This window comes from Alosa sapidissima, chromosome 17 (assembly GCF_018492685.1).
Source record: "Alosa sapidissima isolate fAloSap1 chromosome 17, fAloSap1.pri, whole genome shotgun sequence".
Lineage (NCBI taxonomy): Eukaryota > Metazoa > Chordata > Actinopteri > Clupeiformes > Clupeidae > Alosa > Alosa sapidissima.
The window spans coordinates 19,061,199-19,077,694 of NC_055973.1; the positions used below are offsets into that span (position 1 = coordinate 19,061,199).

Consider the following 16,496-nt stretch of genomic DNA (forward strand, 5'->3'; position numbering starts at 1 on the left):
ACTGATTTTAAACTAAACGTAAATTAGGTGTAATAAAGTGTTAAACAACTGGTGTTTACAAAAAGTAATAAGGTATGCTATGTACTCAGTGGACCCAGATATTCTTAAGAATGTTAATTAATTACATTAATGTGTGTGTAACAGAGAGAGAGATGTGTGTGTGTGTGTGCATCATCTCCTCTATGAGTATATTTCCCCTGCAATGTTACAGTAATTTGTGTGTGTAGCATCTCATCTGCGCGTGCATGTGTCTACACAATCCCCGGCATGTTAACGTGTGTGTATGTGTGTTTGTGCTATGGTGTGATGGAGAGGTAGCCCCAGTCCTAGGTGGCCTGCTTCAGATAAGGTGCAGGTGGCGATCAGTCGATCATTAGGCTCAGATGCAAGACCAGCAACACTCATTATCCCCGACCCCCCCCCCAAATCAGCGGGTGTGTGCGTGTGTCTGTGCATAGGCTTTTCCTTTAATCAGATTTCCTCAGTCACTCTAGACTCAACATCGCCCTCTGGTGTTCCTCTGGCCCCCCTTGTGAACCTGCCAACCCCCCTCCAAATTAGCGGGAGCACACAAACGCCCCCGATATTATCACATGCGCGTCATTGGCGTCTCCCGGTGGGTGGAACGTTTCATTATTTATTTGGGTCGTCTTTAAATGAGTTCCAGCGCGCTGGAAATGACTGTGGGCTCAGGCAGGCGGTGCTTTTGAAGGCCTTTATTAATCTCACAGGCAGCCCATTACTTGGCCCCATGTGACCATGCCAACAGGAACGGGCCAATCAGCATCACCACATGGGGTCACATGTTATTTGTTCTGGTCAGTGATTTCCACAACTAACATAAATATATAGAAAGTGCAATAAACGTCTCATGAATATTAGTAGTAGTAGTATAATAGTAGTTGGAAGTTCTGATTTTGTTTAAACTGCAAATATTGACTATATGGAGACCATTTAAATACTTAAAGTGCCAAACATCACACATAATAGGACAAATTAAGATCAGTCAGCTGTAAATAGCAGAGGGCAGCCTTGGGAGACAAACATCTACATTCCTGATCACTCCAACAAACAAACAGCAACACAATAATAAAAACATGATTATAAGCAATTATAACATTATTATAAGCAATTATAACACACACCATTTCACGGATGATCACACGTGCACTAACGCTTCTATGACCGAGTGGTTGAGTTTTAAAAGCTGAGGGCATAAGCTGGGTTGACAAAGGTAATTCAGGCTGGGTAAGGGGGGGGGGGCTCAGGCCTTCATGGGTGTAAACAGCCCAGAAATGAGACGTTAGCAGTGTTTAAAAAGCAGACTGAGGGTGGGTGGGTGAGGGGAGGGGGTTGTAAGGGGAGGCTCTGGAAGGCTGGGGACATCACGTGGCACCGGAATATTCCCAAACCCGCTACTGCGAGTCCGTGTCACTTTGGATCAAAAGTGTCTGCTAAATGCCAGTCAACGTCAGTTTGGCGTCATGAGTTGGGATGAAAAGCTAACTAAGAGGCTCTAGACATCTACAGTAATAAGACATCATGTGTCTGTTTAAAAGGTGAACTCAGGGGCACTGAGGAGCTGAGTGACATGAGCTACTAGCTGATCTAGTCACTGTGAGTGTGCCCTGGTCTAATAGTGATTAGCTACTAGTTGATGTAGTCATTGTCAGTGTGATCTGGGCTAACAGTGATTAGCTACTAACTGATCTAGTCATGGTCAGTGCGCCCCGGGGCTAACAGGGATTCATTTTGCTCCCTGGCCCAGTCAGACTCCAATGGAAGCGCTTAAGATCACAATGAAGAGAGGGCACACTGGGCTGGCAGTGCCAGGTTAAGACGGCAGTGGGGTCAGAAAAGAAAAGGGTAATGTAATGGGTTTGAAATACTGTGTAACTGCGACTGTGTATCTGCGACAATGCTCTTCTATTGGCCTGTGTGTATTCGATACAGCAGCTCCTGTGGTATAAGTATTTATTACTTTGCGTCAAAACGGTTATGTCGTCACATCCTGTTGTTATTTCTTTTTTTCAACTAAACAACCTACACATTACCCATTTGAAAGCAGAGATAGGTTGAGACAGGGGTACTGGGCTGAGAGGAGGGGTAGCAGGGGTAGATTTGGACAGGCAGGGGGGCAGATTGAAATGTGCTTAAAAGTGAGGGTATTTAGATGTGAAACTCTAGATGCATGCTGGAGAAAAAGCTGAAGGAGTTTCAGAGGTGGTTTTCAAAGCTGTGAAGGGCAATCAGGTGGTTTTAAACGCTGGGCAAGGGCAATTGGGTGGTTTTAAAAGCTGGGAAGGGTAATAGGGTGGTTCTGAAAGGTGAGACAGACATATTTGGATTTATTTAGGAAGCTGAGAGAGCAAGCATCAGGCAGGTCTAAATGGCATGCTTTGGATGGGGAGCACACGCTGGTGTGACTCAGACATACACTGGGTGCGATGGGGTGGAGGGGGTGTGGGTCTGTACAGGATAGGATGCAGAGAAGATGTGACCAAAAGAGTTCACCAGCAACACACACACATACACATACACATACACATACACATACATATACACATACACACACACGCACACACACACAAACACCCCCAGCCCACACTAGCTCTACACGCTGGGCTCTGGCACATCTACATAGAAAGTTGGTCTTGGGAGAGCAGAGCGCAGGATCCAGAAGCCACCCCCGTGTTCGAGCCACTGCAGACCCTCACTGCTCAGGTACCGATGTGTCTTCTGTATCTGCCCCTTCCGACGCCCCTGGGGTAAGAGAAGAGCAGAGGAGATGTACAGGCTCAGCAGAGGCAATAGATCTGGACTGATCACACCCCACCCCAGGAGGCCACAGGCTGCCCCAGTTTGGTGTTCAGAAATAACAAACAACTGAAACAAACTTTCAACAAACGAGAGGAGATTAACACATCTTTACAGGTGGAGCTGAGCTGCTTATGTGTTTACTGGTTTAGGATCTGGTTTATTTAATTTACATTTGTATATACATTTTTGTAAAGTTCCTTTGTGTCTTGTTAGTGCAGTACACAGTCAGGAGGCTATGTATTAAATAAAGACACTGATAAGAGTACTGATGAAGTAAAATGGAAATGACTGACTAACTATCTCTACAAACATACTTTTGGCTTTTCTCACCTAAGAAACTAACATGGAGACTGAACATAGAAATAAATGTCACATGCCCATTGGACATCATGGACATTGTGACAAGAGATCATCCAATAAGAACACTTGATGCTGTGCATATCACCATTGTGTGTGTCTGTGTGTCTATCTTCATGTGTAAGGCTTGCTCTCTCTCGTTCTCTCTCTTTCTCTGTCTCTGTCTCTCTCTACAGGGCTTGTGCTCATTCGTTACAGCTGTCCTGCTCTCCTCTATAAATTAGGCTGCCTGGACGCCGATGTCTTTTTTGGTCCACTGTGCGTCTGAGATGGAACACATCCTTTTTGTCTCGGTGAGAGAGAGAGAGATGCACCTGTGTTTAAAAATAAACCCTTCATCCATAAGCACTTAGCAACCAGGAACCAGAAACTGGGTTGATGCTGTTCAGGAGAGAATGCAGCGGCGGGTGGGGCAACCAGCTGGCCAATGGTAATGCAGGAGGGGGTATGGTGTCAGTGTGTGTGTGTGTATCTGTGTGTGTGTGTGTAAGAACAAACACTAATGTAGGCCTCATAAAGCTCACACAGGGAGAAGGTCAGTCTCCATTGTTGCCCCACTTTCCACCTGACGTCAAAATGGCCGCCCTGTGAGACTCGCCCCACCCTGGGCTGGCCTTCTGGGTCATTCTGACAGAACTGATGTGATGCATTCAAACCTGCTGCCACCGCTGTTCCCACAGAACAAACAGAAGCAAACAGAAGAAAAAGGAAATGAAAGGCCAGAGGTGGCCGGTGCTGTAGGGACCAGTGCTGTAGGGACCAGTGCTGTAGGGACCGTCCTGATGCGCCTCTTCGAGGCTGGCTCCTCCCGCTGGGGAAGTCAGATTTTACTGAGGAGGATCCGCTGCGGTTTATCGTGCAGGGCCATCAGAGCTTCATCAGAGCTTCATTATGGCCAGCAGAGCTTCATCAGAGCTTCATCAGAGCTTCATCAGAGCTTCATTATGGCCAGCAGAGTTCCATCAGAGCTTCATCAGAGCTTCATCAGTGCTTCATCAGAGCTTCATCAGAGCTTCATCAGTGCTTCATCAGAGCTTCATCAGAGCTTCATCAGTGCTTCATCAGAGCTTCATCAGAGCTTCATTATGGCCAGCAGAGCTTCAGCAGAGCTTCATCAGAGCTTCATCAGAGCTTCATTATGGCCATCAGAGCTTCATCAGAGCTTCATCAGAGCTTCATCAGAGCTTCATTATGGCCATCAGAGCTTCATCAGGGCTTCATTATGGCCAGCAGAGCTTCAGCAGAGCTTCATCAGAGCTTCATCAGAGCTTCATTATGGCCATCAGAGCTTCATCAGCGCTTCATGCTCTCTGCTTAAGGACAGATGCTCTGTGGTGAATGGCATGTGCAAGCGCGGCTGTACTGTGTGGTTATGAAGACGCTGATCATAAATAAGTGAGATGGTGGAAGACTTCAAGGGTAATTACATCAGAGCTCTGAGCGCGCAGCACATCAACTGGAATGCTAAATTAGGCCATTAGGATATGATTACACTTAATGTACATGCAAGCCATTTAAGGAGTCTGTTCCTTTGGTTCCTCTTCATTTATGTGTGCTAAATGACAAGCTATTAGAAAAATATTAGAAGAAGTGAAGTGTGTGAATGTTAGTGTGTTATTTTGGCGGTTAGGCTCGAAGTTAAAATTCAGTGAAATTCAATCCATAACATCCACTCAATTCATTACCCACATCCATGAAAAAGAAGAGCTGAAAGTTGATTGTAGGAGGATGTTTTTCACATTTGCTTCAGTCTTCAGGGACTTTCCAATTAGAATCACTCTAAACTCAGGTTCTATGTAATGAAATGATCAGAAAGATATCTCTAATATATAACTTCTTCTATAAGTACTTTGAGCACTTTAATGAAGATGAATAAATGTAGATGAAATGAATAAATAAATATTTTTTTCTGCTTTGTTTGTATTCTGTGGAACCTTCTGCTGTGTGGGTAATAACCTAGGTTCTGACAGGGACAGGCTTCTAGATGTTGGAGGGTACTGACCTGCGTTGCCCTGGTTACCATTGAGAGCCTCTCCGCTGCTGCTCACTTCCTCTGGCTTGTCATCCTTATCATCCTTCATCTTCTTCCTAGTCATGTGACCTCGGAAGCCGGCCTGTATCTTGGCGGCAGCGCGGTTGGCCTCAGGGTCGTCCAGTGGAATGTCCAGGATGTCCTCCTCATCCTGAGGCTGGCCGCACTCCTCCTGTTAATCAATCAATAAATCAATCAATCAATCAATCAATCAATCAATCAATCTATCTATCTATCAATCAATCAATCATCCTACAATTGCCCACAATCCTGTCAGCAAAGTCAATCAATACATTAACCAAACAATAAATCAACCAAACAACTAATCACGCTGGAGCTGGCTGCACACCTTGTGCCAATCTAACAATAACCGTAACACTGATCACCAGATCTGTGCCATTCATCAGTCTAGTGCAGGCAAAACAAGCCACCTCCAGCTCCCATGAGGCACCATTGCCTCTGCCACAGGAAGCTGAGGACACTTTGACTAGTACTCAAAACGTCTGCACTCTCATCCTGTGGTAATAGGACGGACTGATGTAGTATTATTTCCTATCTAAGGTCCTCCTCCTCTGCATTGTCACTTTGAATGAAAGCGTCTGCTAAATGAATACATGCAAGTGTAAATGTTATTGCGTTAATGAGTTCCCGTGAGGTCCCATGAGGCACCAGCGCTGGGATCTGCCAGTGGCATTAATGAGCAGAAGGAGTGGAGTGAGCCCCTGACGGAGTAAGCTGCTGCTTTCAGGACATGCGTGGGCACTCCGCCTCCGCTCTACCTGTCAGTGCCTCCACCTGTCACCAGATCACACACACCTGGCTGCCAGAACCACAGACACCAGAAAAAAACTAAGCCGAACACACACACACACACTGTCTTTCTCTCTTTTTCTCTCACTCTCTCCTACACACATTCATGCTCTCTCTCTTTCTCACACACGCACCGTTGACACACACACTTTCTGTCTCTCTCTCTTTCACACCCATACACACATTCTGTCTACTTCCCTAAGTGTTGCCTCCCAAAATGCAGCTGCTCTGTCCCTTGCATGCACTCATCCCAAAGTCGCCTGGAAAGGGAAGACACTTGCATGTGTGAGTTAGTGGAGGCGACAGTGGTATGTGTGTGTGGGTGGGTGGGTATGTGTGTGTGTGTGTGTGTGTGTGTGTGTGTGTGTGTGTGTGTGTGTGTGTGTGTGTGTGTGTGTGTATTAGCAGCTGTGAGCAGCAATACAAGTATGTCCACTCTGAAACCCCCCTCTGGAGTGGGAGTGTGACCACCCACTGCAGAACAGCACAAATGTGTTTGTTTCAGCTGGCACTGCTTAGAGCTGTGCCCACACGCCGTTATCTCCCGGACACACACCCGGACACACACACACACACACACACACACACACACACGCACACACATGCATGCCCTGTGCCTATCCTCTCCTCCCCTCTCCCCATACGGTCATCCCACGGCCCCAGAGGAGGCTCAGAGATGTCACCCTGGAACGAACCACAGCTCCCGCTCCCACAGATCCACACACCCACACACACAAAGTTCGAGGCTCGCTGACCACTGCCTAGCCACAGCTGTGGCACAGCTACACTGGAAGGTAGCCCCCTCTCTGGTGCTCTTCTGATCTATAACTACAAATACCTCTTCTGATGTATAACCATGGATAGCATGGAGAGAAATGTGCAAATTATGTTGATGCTGGTTTACATTATTAAGGACAACATGCATGTTTGGCCTATTATCCTTTCAACTATATAAGAGGTTAAGCATTTCACATCAATTTCCCCTAAATACAGCAGGTGTCCAATCCCAGAGCATAGAGCTTATTTGGATAAAATTACGTGGAAAACAAAACTAATAAAAGTAAAAGTAATACACTGGATTATTTGTCGCCAAAGCATGGGAAACGGTGGAAGAACTAAAAACCAAGCGAGTTTTAAAAGGTATCTTATCATACGCTCAGTCGCGCCTTTGAAAAAAAAAGTTTTAAATGCGGGATCAAAAGCGGTACTACTTACGATGTGACAGTCCATGATTCCACACCTGGCAGGTATGCGGATATAGCTTACTGTCCTTGATCACAAGAAAAACGACATTCGCGAGACTGTCCTCAACACAAATGAATCTCACTCTCTCGCAAACTAGCGCGACTGCAGCGCGCATGAGAAGGAGAGAGAGAACGAGTGAGTGAGCGAGAGAGAGAGAGAGAGAGAGAGAGAGAGAGAGAGAGAGAGAGAGAGAGAGAGAGAGAAAGAGAAAGAGAGATTAGAGATGACCTGATTGTATTTGTGGATCACAACTGTTAACAACTAATCATTGTCATGCCCAGTTCAATTCGAGCCATCAATTAAATGAAATCGAATGGCAAAGTGTGATTTAAAATTATGGAAATATGTATTGCCTCTGTGCGCGCAATTAGACAATGAGTAGCCTAACTTGTTGATTATTTGTCAACAAATTCAATTACCAACATAAATTAGCCAACACAAATAAAAAGATACAAGAGAACATTTGACAACAAGTAATAACTAAAAGAAAAGAGCTACACAATTGTTAAACAAGGCCAATAGCCAAACGCAGCTGTATCTCCCAAGCGCTCAAACAAACGGCTGCTAAAATTAACAAAATAACATGACAAAGGCAAACAGCTCTGGTGGTGCTGTGGTTATTATTACAATACATCAAACAACAGATGATCCAGGAGCGCCGTTTATCAGACAGAGACAGCGCTGCGAGGAGCTAGGGCGCACCGCCTCCACACGGAGTCTCCGGGCAGGCGAGGCGCCGCGCACAGGGACCCGCTACAGCACAAATCAATCTGGATAACGCCCGCATGCCTCTGCCGTCTCTCGTTCCAGCCCAGAGCACTGATTCATCACTTCTTTAGAACAAAACAACAGCATATGAAGCCCATCACACCTGATGCATCGTGCCTGAAAACTAATCAGATATGCGGGCGCTATATAGTGGAGCGCTGGCTAATATGCTGATTTGTGCCAGCGCACACAGGGTGGTTCCAACAATTTAGCCTGCATATTGTTACGAACAAAATATTACTTTGAACAAAAGCGCCAGCTAAATGAATAATGCAGTGCAAATGCAATAAACAAATCTGGCTTCCATATGAATGAACATGTCTTGCTCACAGTATGAGTATACCTGGCTGGACAGGCCATCTGGCATAGGCCTACCGGGCATTTTCCCGGTGGGCCGACGCACCTTAGAGCCGAATTTAATTTAATTAATATATCTTTTATTTAAATTCTTTATTTTTTTAGTAATAGTATTTTTTATGTTTTTATCTGGTCAACCAATGATGGTCCCAAAACCACCATTAACAAAAACTTACAGTCCAGCTCGCTGCTCTTCACAGTCATGCTGCTGCTATTGAGGCGTTTTTTTTTTTCATTCAGCTCAGCGGAATCTCAAAGCGGAGGTGACTTTACAGCACAGCCAGAGATTGATGACGGCCGTGAATAAGGTGCCTCAGAATAGCAGCAAATTCCCCTGATTCTCCCGAAGTGGATAAAGTCATTGGACAAGACATTTGATATAGGTCACATTAAAATGACCTACATTGCAGGAGGGAGGAGAGAGAGAGAGAGAGAGAGAGAGAGACGCTCATATAAGCGAGCAGGGGGGGGCTGGGAGGAGCTCAGCCACTATTAGGAAAGAGACATTTTACTAAATTGTGGAATGTTAATGAAGAGAGTGAGTGTGCAGATGAACATTATAATGTCACCACATTCCTGTTTGGTTCCAGGCCTGGGAGGCTTCACTATACACCAAGGGTTTTCAACCAGTGGTCCGTGGACTTTGCTATTGGTTTGTGATCATGGATTCGGTAATGTAGTTTCAATGTGGGAATCAGTATTCTTATTCAGTGGTGGTCCTGGGGTTGCGTAATTAGTCAGAATGGTGGTCCCTGGTCAACAATCAGTTGAAAACCCCTGCTATACACTATTAAACCATTACAGCTTCTCACCCCCCTTAAACCACCACATGCCTCCCCCAGTTCTCTGGCTCTGGTGTATCTGCACCGCACCCACACACAGAACCCACACAGCTGATGCTGAACTGGCACAATCCCGACACAGCCCTGCTCCTAAACTGGCACAATCTCAACACAGCCCTGCTCCTGACCCAACACAGCCCTGCTCCTGACCCAACACAGCTCTGCTCCTGACCCAACACAGCTCTCCTCCTGAACTGGCACAATCCCGACACAACTCTGCTTCTGACTCGACAAAGCTCTCCTTCTGAACTGGCACAATTCTGGTGTGATTCTGGGATGACGACTGTTTCTGTTTCAAGTGATCCGAAATGCATGACTTTCCACTCAGTATTGCTGCTCAGTATTTACCCCCTGGGGACATTAAAGACTCAAACTATCTACCTCACGCTGAACTAGAGATGGCTAGGGACTCCCGTGCCATCACTGGGGGCTGAAGAGGGACTTCTTACTGCAGAGGTGAAGACATTAATCCCAACGACCACGTGTCTTTTAATCCCCGGTCGTCTCGCACCACAGCAAGAAAAGGAGGGATCGAGCACAAGCATATGTTTCCATGGAAACGTTCTTACAAATCCGTCTTCCTCCTACCTCCCTTGCCACAAATATTTCATATAGAACATTTTTCATGACATTTTGGTGCCACTGCAAAATGTGACATTTTTGTAGCATGCAGTATGTTTTGCCAAATTCCCCCTCAGTTATGAAATATGATCTTTCTCGAAATACACCTGCGGTTATGCTACGGTTATCTAACTTCTCTCTGAGAAAGTAAACATGTTGAGGAGTGTTCCATATGAAATAATTCTACTAAACAAGCAATTCACACAAGCATGTGAGGGTTGCTATTCTACACTGATATTTGCATTTGGAAACACAGAAATATCTTCATACATTCAAAAGAGAACATAAGAGAAGAGAAAATAAACCTCAACACTGTCATGTACTTTAGAGCCATAGTAAACACTTCAACTTCTCTGACTCAAGCATCTCATTATCTTTGTTTCCGATATACAACCAAAATAACTAATTATAGTAGAGATTAGAAATAAATTATAATATTTAACACAAACTGTAAATGACTGACACCAAAATATAATCTGGAATATTTTGTGTAACTAGTTTACAGTCCTTTCTTGATGCATTCTGTGTCTGTTGGACACTGCATAGATTCTCGTCATGTATTGTATGAAAATGTGTGGGCTAGATGATAGGCCACACCAGGACATTGCAAGACTGAGGGTAACCATTCAGACATGCTAGAGAATATTTCTTCTATAACTAAATATCCAAAATGCATCTGACACCGGCACACTGAGTTGTGGAGAAAGCAAACTATTTTGGGGAAGCATTCACTCAGTGTCCCTCAGAGGCAGAGGAGAGGTGGGCCAGCCGACCCAAGCTGATGATCACGACTCGTCCTTGATCTCATTTTTAAGGAAACAAGAGCACAGGTCTTCCACAGTGTTTCATTATCTAACTCATTGCTCTTTCTGAACACATGTGCTGATTGATACCAGTTGGTTGTCAATACCTCTGACATGTGTTTTACGTCTGGTGAAATGTAAGGGAGATTTACATTTAGAAATGATCTAACCAGTAATATCTTACACAACTTGTCCTAAGCTGGGCCTTTCTGAATGTAGGATTGGTAGGAAACTACATGAAGTGATGTAATGTGAAGCACTACAAGTGTGCCCACCTATTTCCCTCTCCCTGGGCATGCATGGGCAATCATAGGGTAATAAGTGTTTTAGAAATGCTGTCCTCATATTCATTCAATCATGAGGAAACATTACCTTGGGGTCACCTTTGTTTTCCTCCTGTGCGTCACCTTGGCTGTCTCCTGACTGGGCGTGTGGGCTCTTGTCTTGTCCTGCATCAGAAGCCTTCATGTCCTCAGCTGTCTGATCTGAGCGCTCCTCAGCTGACACGGGATCCATGCTGGATTGGGTTTGATGTGGTGAAAGGCCAGAGAGGGACAGCGTGGGTTCCCCAGCAGCTCCGGGAGGATCTTTGTCCTCACTGTCCATGTCTGACCCTGCGCCTGACCCGACGCCCTCCTCACTGCCCCCTCTCTGGACGCTCTGCTCCTGCTGAGGTTCCTGCTCCTCCTCATCGCCATCTCCATCCAGCTCCTTATCACAGGCCTCCTGCTCACACTCCTCCTCTCTGGCTTGCTCAAAGACGTCCTGCTGGTTTGGGTGAAAGACATCCTGCTGTTTTGGGTGGGTGACGTCCTGCTGGTTTGGGTGCAAAACCTCTGGATTCTCTTCCTCAGACTTGCTGCTGTCAGAATCAGAATCGGATCCTTCTGGATTCCTCTGCTGTTTCTCCAAAGGTGACTCCTGCCTGTGGCTCAATGGCTGCTCATCACTGACCCCTGACACTGCATCAGGGTCACCATGACCTTTGACCTTTGACCTGCTGAGTGTGTCGGAAGACTCCTCTCTCTGATCTGAGATTATTGCGTGGTCACCCTGCTGATCTATGGCTGGTGTCACATCACACTCGTCATCGCTCCTCTCCGGCAGAGTGGACTCAATCTCAGACACATCCTGTAGGGTGGATGTCAGGGCATCTTTACCTGTTTCTGTCCCATCATCCTCATCATCATCCTCAGGCTTACTCACGTCCTCTGCCTCCACCTTACCGTCTCCTCTGAGTTCACCTCCATGTGAGTCTGCCATTATGTTTCCTTCCCTTTCCTCTGCAGACGTGCTTCCATCCACGTCCTGAGGAGCATCAGGTTTTTCTGTACCTGTCTCCTCCACATCCGACTCTGAGTCTAACCCTGACCCTGCCTCTGATCCTGACCCCTTGCCCTCCTCTCTGTTGCCCTCTACATGCCCAGGCTCATCATGCCCACTCCCAACACCTCCCTCCTTTCCCGGTGCCAGTCTGTCCCCACCACCACCCTCTTGGGAAGATTCCCCATCAGATGCCCCGCCAACCCCCCCTGCTCCCGGTACAAGTCTGTCCCCATCACCCTCCTCACGGCTAGATTCCCTATCAGATGCTTCACTACTGTCTGCAGCCTCTGCCTCAGCTTGCTTGGACGGTTTGACCTCTGAGGTGTCTGAGGCCTGCTGGTGTTCTTCATGGTGACTTTCCACACATGTCTCCTCCTCAGGTCTGACCTCACTCCCATGATTCTCTGGTGTGATCCCACTCCCATGCTTGTCTCCGTCTCCTGTAGGGTGCGTCTCCAGCAGAGTCTGGCTCTGTTCTGAGGAGTCGAGCTGCTTCTCCTCCAGCTGGCTTCCAGAAGCTTCCATTGAGCTGTATTTGTCTACGCTTCCCTGAGACACGGGGTCCTGGTTAGCTTGCAGGCCTCCCAGCTCCTCTGCGCACACATCAACGTTGGCGATTCCGCCGATGGACGCCTCTGAGGACGGCTCCAACTCAGACCTGCAGATATCAACATCAAATGTGTGCATACTGGCCTCCTCATCCACCACCTCCTCCTCAACACCTCCATCTTTGGCCACCTCCTCCTCCTCCTCTGAGCCTCCTCCTTCTGCAGCCTCTTCAGCAGGCCCCCCGCGCCCTCCTCCCCTCAGCTCCTCTGAACTGACATCCACATCAGCGACCCCCCCACTCCCACCCAGGCCCTCTGACAGCAGCTCCGGCTCAGTCGCTCCCTGACCCCGACCCTGAAGCGCGTTGTCCTGAACCGGTCCCTGAACCGTGCTGTCCTGGGCCCCCTCCTCCTCCCAGGCTCCCTGAGGAGTACTGTCCAGAGTCCCTTCCTTCTCCATACTGGGCTCCTGAGGCATACTGACATGGGCCCCCTGAGGCGTGTTGTCCTGGTCCACCTCTTCCTCCGGCTCAGGGATCTCAGGGGAGCCGGTCTCTGCTGGCTGGACTCTGCTCTCTCTAGGCTCTCTGGTTTCCACAGGATCAGGAGCTTTCAGCTTGTCCCTAAAGTCAGCATATTAGAGAACATACATTAAACCTGAGGATGCTAGTGGTTTGAGCAAAAATATTTCCAAATAGAAAGAAAGAAAGTTGTTATAGTTATCTTTATAGTTACCATTCCTGGTGCGAACGGCCCTTAAAACAGAAAACATCACCACGCACATTTATGCATTATGTTTAGCTGTAACTTTCCTCTCAGCTGGCATTAATAATCTTTTCTTATCCTGCTATGGACAGGGTGAAATCATAGAACTGTAGGCACAGAGTCGATGACATTAGGCAGTGGACCATTATCTGATGCATTGTTCATGTGCTGTACCTTGCTCTGCTCTCTAGCAATACAGTGCTCATTAACATACTTTGCTTTGCTCATATTAGGCCAAGAAGAGCACAGCTTTCAAACTCACCCTAACTTCGAGTGTAAGAAGCAGCATTTCAGACAAGTCACACTTGAGTGGCACAGAGACGATTGAGCTCATTGAAAATGCCCAGAAACACTCTGGAGAATATTGCTGTAATTCAAGCTTCATTCCCTGTAGGCGACGTGGCAGGGAATGGTGACAGTGTGGCCTTAATTAAATTCCTTGTCAAATATCATCCAACTCTCTGTCCCAGCTGAGGGCTCTGAAGAAGTCCATTGTGTCTGGATGGACGCTCCTGTGATCAAGTTCTCTTACAGAACAGCCACAGGTACAGGGTAGCACAGCCCTGTTTGTGTTTGTTAGCTTGCGCTGTCATTCTGTAATATCATCCTTCGTCACTGAACATTTATGCCACTATTTTCTGCAACCATTATATGGCCTAGGACATATCATCACTATGAGACCAGATCTGAAGAGAACATGTCACACACATACTAGAGGCATGTCAGCTGTCTATATAAAGACATTTTATTATTATTATTATTATTATTATTATCATTATTATTATTATGTGTTGTAAATTAAATGTAAGTGTTTACTAATATTAATGTGGTCGTCAGAGATGATGGTGATGACTGCTGGGTTGTTCCTCTCTGCTGCTTCTCAAACTACTGTCAGAATAGCTGCAGCTCTCTCTCTCTCTCTCTCTTTCTCTCTCTCTCTCTCTCAGCAGGAAGGTTTAGTGTGAGACAGAATGGCACTCACTCCAACAGGGCCCTGGCAGCTGTGGGATCCTGATGTAAAGGGGCCTGTTGCGAGAGGACAGAACAAATATCAGCATTGCAATAATAGGCCTACTTTAAAATGCTCGTTTTAATCTTAGCCTGATATTCTAAACACAAAATCAAGACAATGTGGATGACTACTCATTTGAATAGATGTTTTAATAACATACCATTAGTGCCAAACCTGACCAAAACAATATACTCTCCCCAAAGCAAGTGTGTGATCATACTGCAGGAGACCAGGCAGTCTGGTTCCCGTGCCGTCAGGCTCATCTGCCCACTTAGCTTTGGGGTTTTCAGAAAGCGTTTCAAGACTCATCTCTTTATTTTGTATCTAGTTAATTAATTCTCCTTACAGAGTCATGGTTTGTATATTGTTATTATCATTATAACCATGTGCTGTTGTTATTATTCTGTTAAATGATTCAGTCCATTACTATTATCAGTGTTATTTTAATGTAGTCTATCTGACTTTACTTTAAACTATTATTTATAATGATCATGTAATGTTATTCTGAGTCGCTTTCAGCTAAGAACCATTACCCATAACCCTAACCTGAGCAGGCTTTCCCACCTGCTTGCAGCTGCCCACTACCTGAGACTTACCTTGAGGGAGTACCTATTATTAAACCTGTCCTCCATTCTGGCTGCCCATGATATTGGGTCCTCTCCCGTCTCTGCACAGTCAACATGGGCACACACACACACACACACACACAGATGCATACATGCATGCATTAATGAATAAATTAATGAGTGAGAATGTTGACAAATATGACTCATTTAAAAATAAATAAGAATAAACATTAGGTGCAATTTATGCTTTCAAACAATGAGACTATCTGAGACAGAAGAATACATACTGTAGGCCTATCATTTCTTATACTGTATTACACTGCATGCGATATACAGTATTCATCTATAACGTTAATTTCTAAATAAAGTGAGTTGTTATTCCTTTCCTATGCAAACTATTCTATCAAAACTGAAGCTAAGGAATGCCTTTGTTGTTGCTCCCATTTGTTACCAACCATCTCTAGCCTTCAGGAGACTTCTGAAGTAATTGGCCGCGTAGGCGGGGATATCTTCGGGCTGATCTCTCAGCACCTCTCGGGCCAGACCCTCCAGGAGTGCCCCGAACCCTTGGGGCACTCGGAGGTGAGTGTATGAGAAAGGCACAGACATCTCCTCTGACTCCCTCCCGGCGAAGTGATTGAGCACAGCGCTGAAAAGGCTTCAGTAGATTAGAAGAGTAGCAGCTAGCGTTAACGTATCAAAGGCTGGGTTAACTGAAAATATCTGTCTAGCTTTTAACTTTTAGCTTGCACCCCTGTGATAACTAACGTAACTTAGCATCTATCCGGGTCTCTGGTCACTGCCACTGTCAGTTAAGTTTCTGTCAGACACTGTCGGTTGAAGTTTCCACAGGCATACCAGAGTTGAAACCTGGTAGCCTACCTAATTTGTTAAAAATGACTATCAAGCTAACATGGCAAACTGTCCTAACGTTATCCTTTAAGGAGATATCTCCATGGCAACAACATAACCTACAAACTTTGCTGCGGGAGAGAATAAAAACAAACACTGTAATAACTAGGACGTACCTCTTACCCTTCAACGACTGTACTGATTTTATAGACTTTAAATGGTTCTCACAGACAGTTTAATGCTGCAAAAGGTAGTTAATCGCTATTCAGAGATTCGCGATGTTTCCAAGCTGTCAAGGTAATGTGAGTGTGTTCAGCCGTTGCATAGCAACTTGACAAGCTTAGCTACGGAACTGCATGAAGGACAAAAAGCATGTCACTTGTTGCATGGAGAAGAATTCACGCTTTGAGTATTTTGTCTTGAAAATAGAAATAAGTTTAATACGTTTATTTGTATGCTTTTACAGTGAAATATATTGTTACAGAATAACATAGGCCTATGTTTTAAATAAACATAATGCGCTTTATGCAGGCAATTAGGCTACAGTGTGGCATAATTGTGCAGCTTTACACGGATGCACATACAGTATTTTACATTTTTACACTTTTCCAATTACCAAAAAAGGGCAGATAGTTAAGTTGGACAGGTGGGATGGGATGTGATTTGCTCGCCTGACTGGATGTCAGTGCAGAGCATTGTAGAGTTGGTGATGATGACGTCACGATATCAGTGAGCAAAGGGCGTCGGTAGAGTAGGTGATGACGGTGTACAG

General features: G+C 45.8%; 1 protein-coding gene across 1 annotated transcript; it reads right to left on the reverse strand.

Annotated features, from left to right (window-relative positions):
- Positions 1-701: 701 nt before the first annotated feature.
- Positions 702-16,063, reverse strand: spa17 (sperm autoantigenic protein 17). Its single transcript, XM_042068844.1, has 6 exons — positions 15,901-16,063; positions 15,328-15,521; positions 14,903-14,973; positions 11,028-13,166; positions 5,180-5,381; positions 702-2,763 (listed from the first exon to the last, which is right to left on the reverse strand). The coding sequence occupies exons 2-6, from the start codon at positions 15,479-15,481 to the stop codon at positions 2,714-2,716; spliced, it is 2,616 nt and encodes an 871-aa protein (XP_041924778.1). The 5' UTR covers positions 15,482-15,521; positions 15,901-16,063; the 3' UTR covers positions 702-2,713.
- Positions 16,064-16,496: the final 433 nt, after the last annotated feature.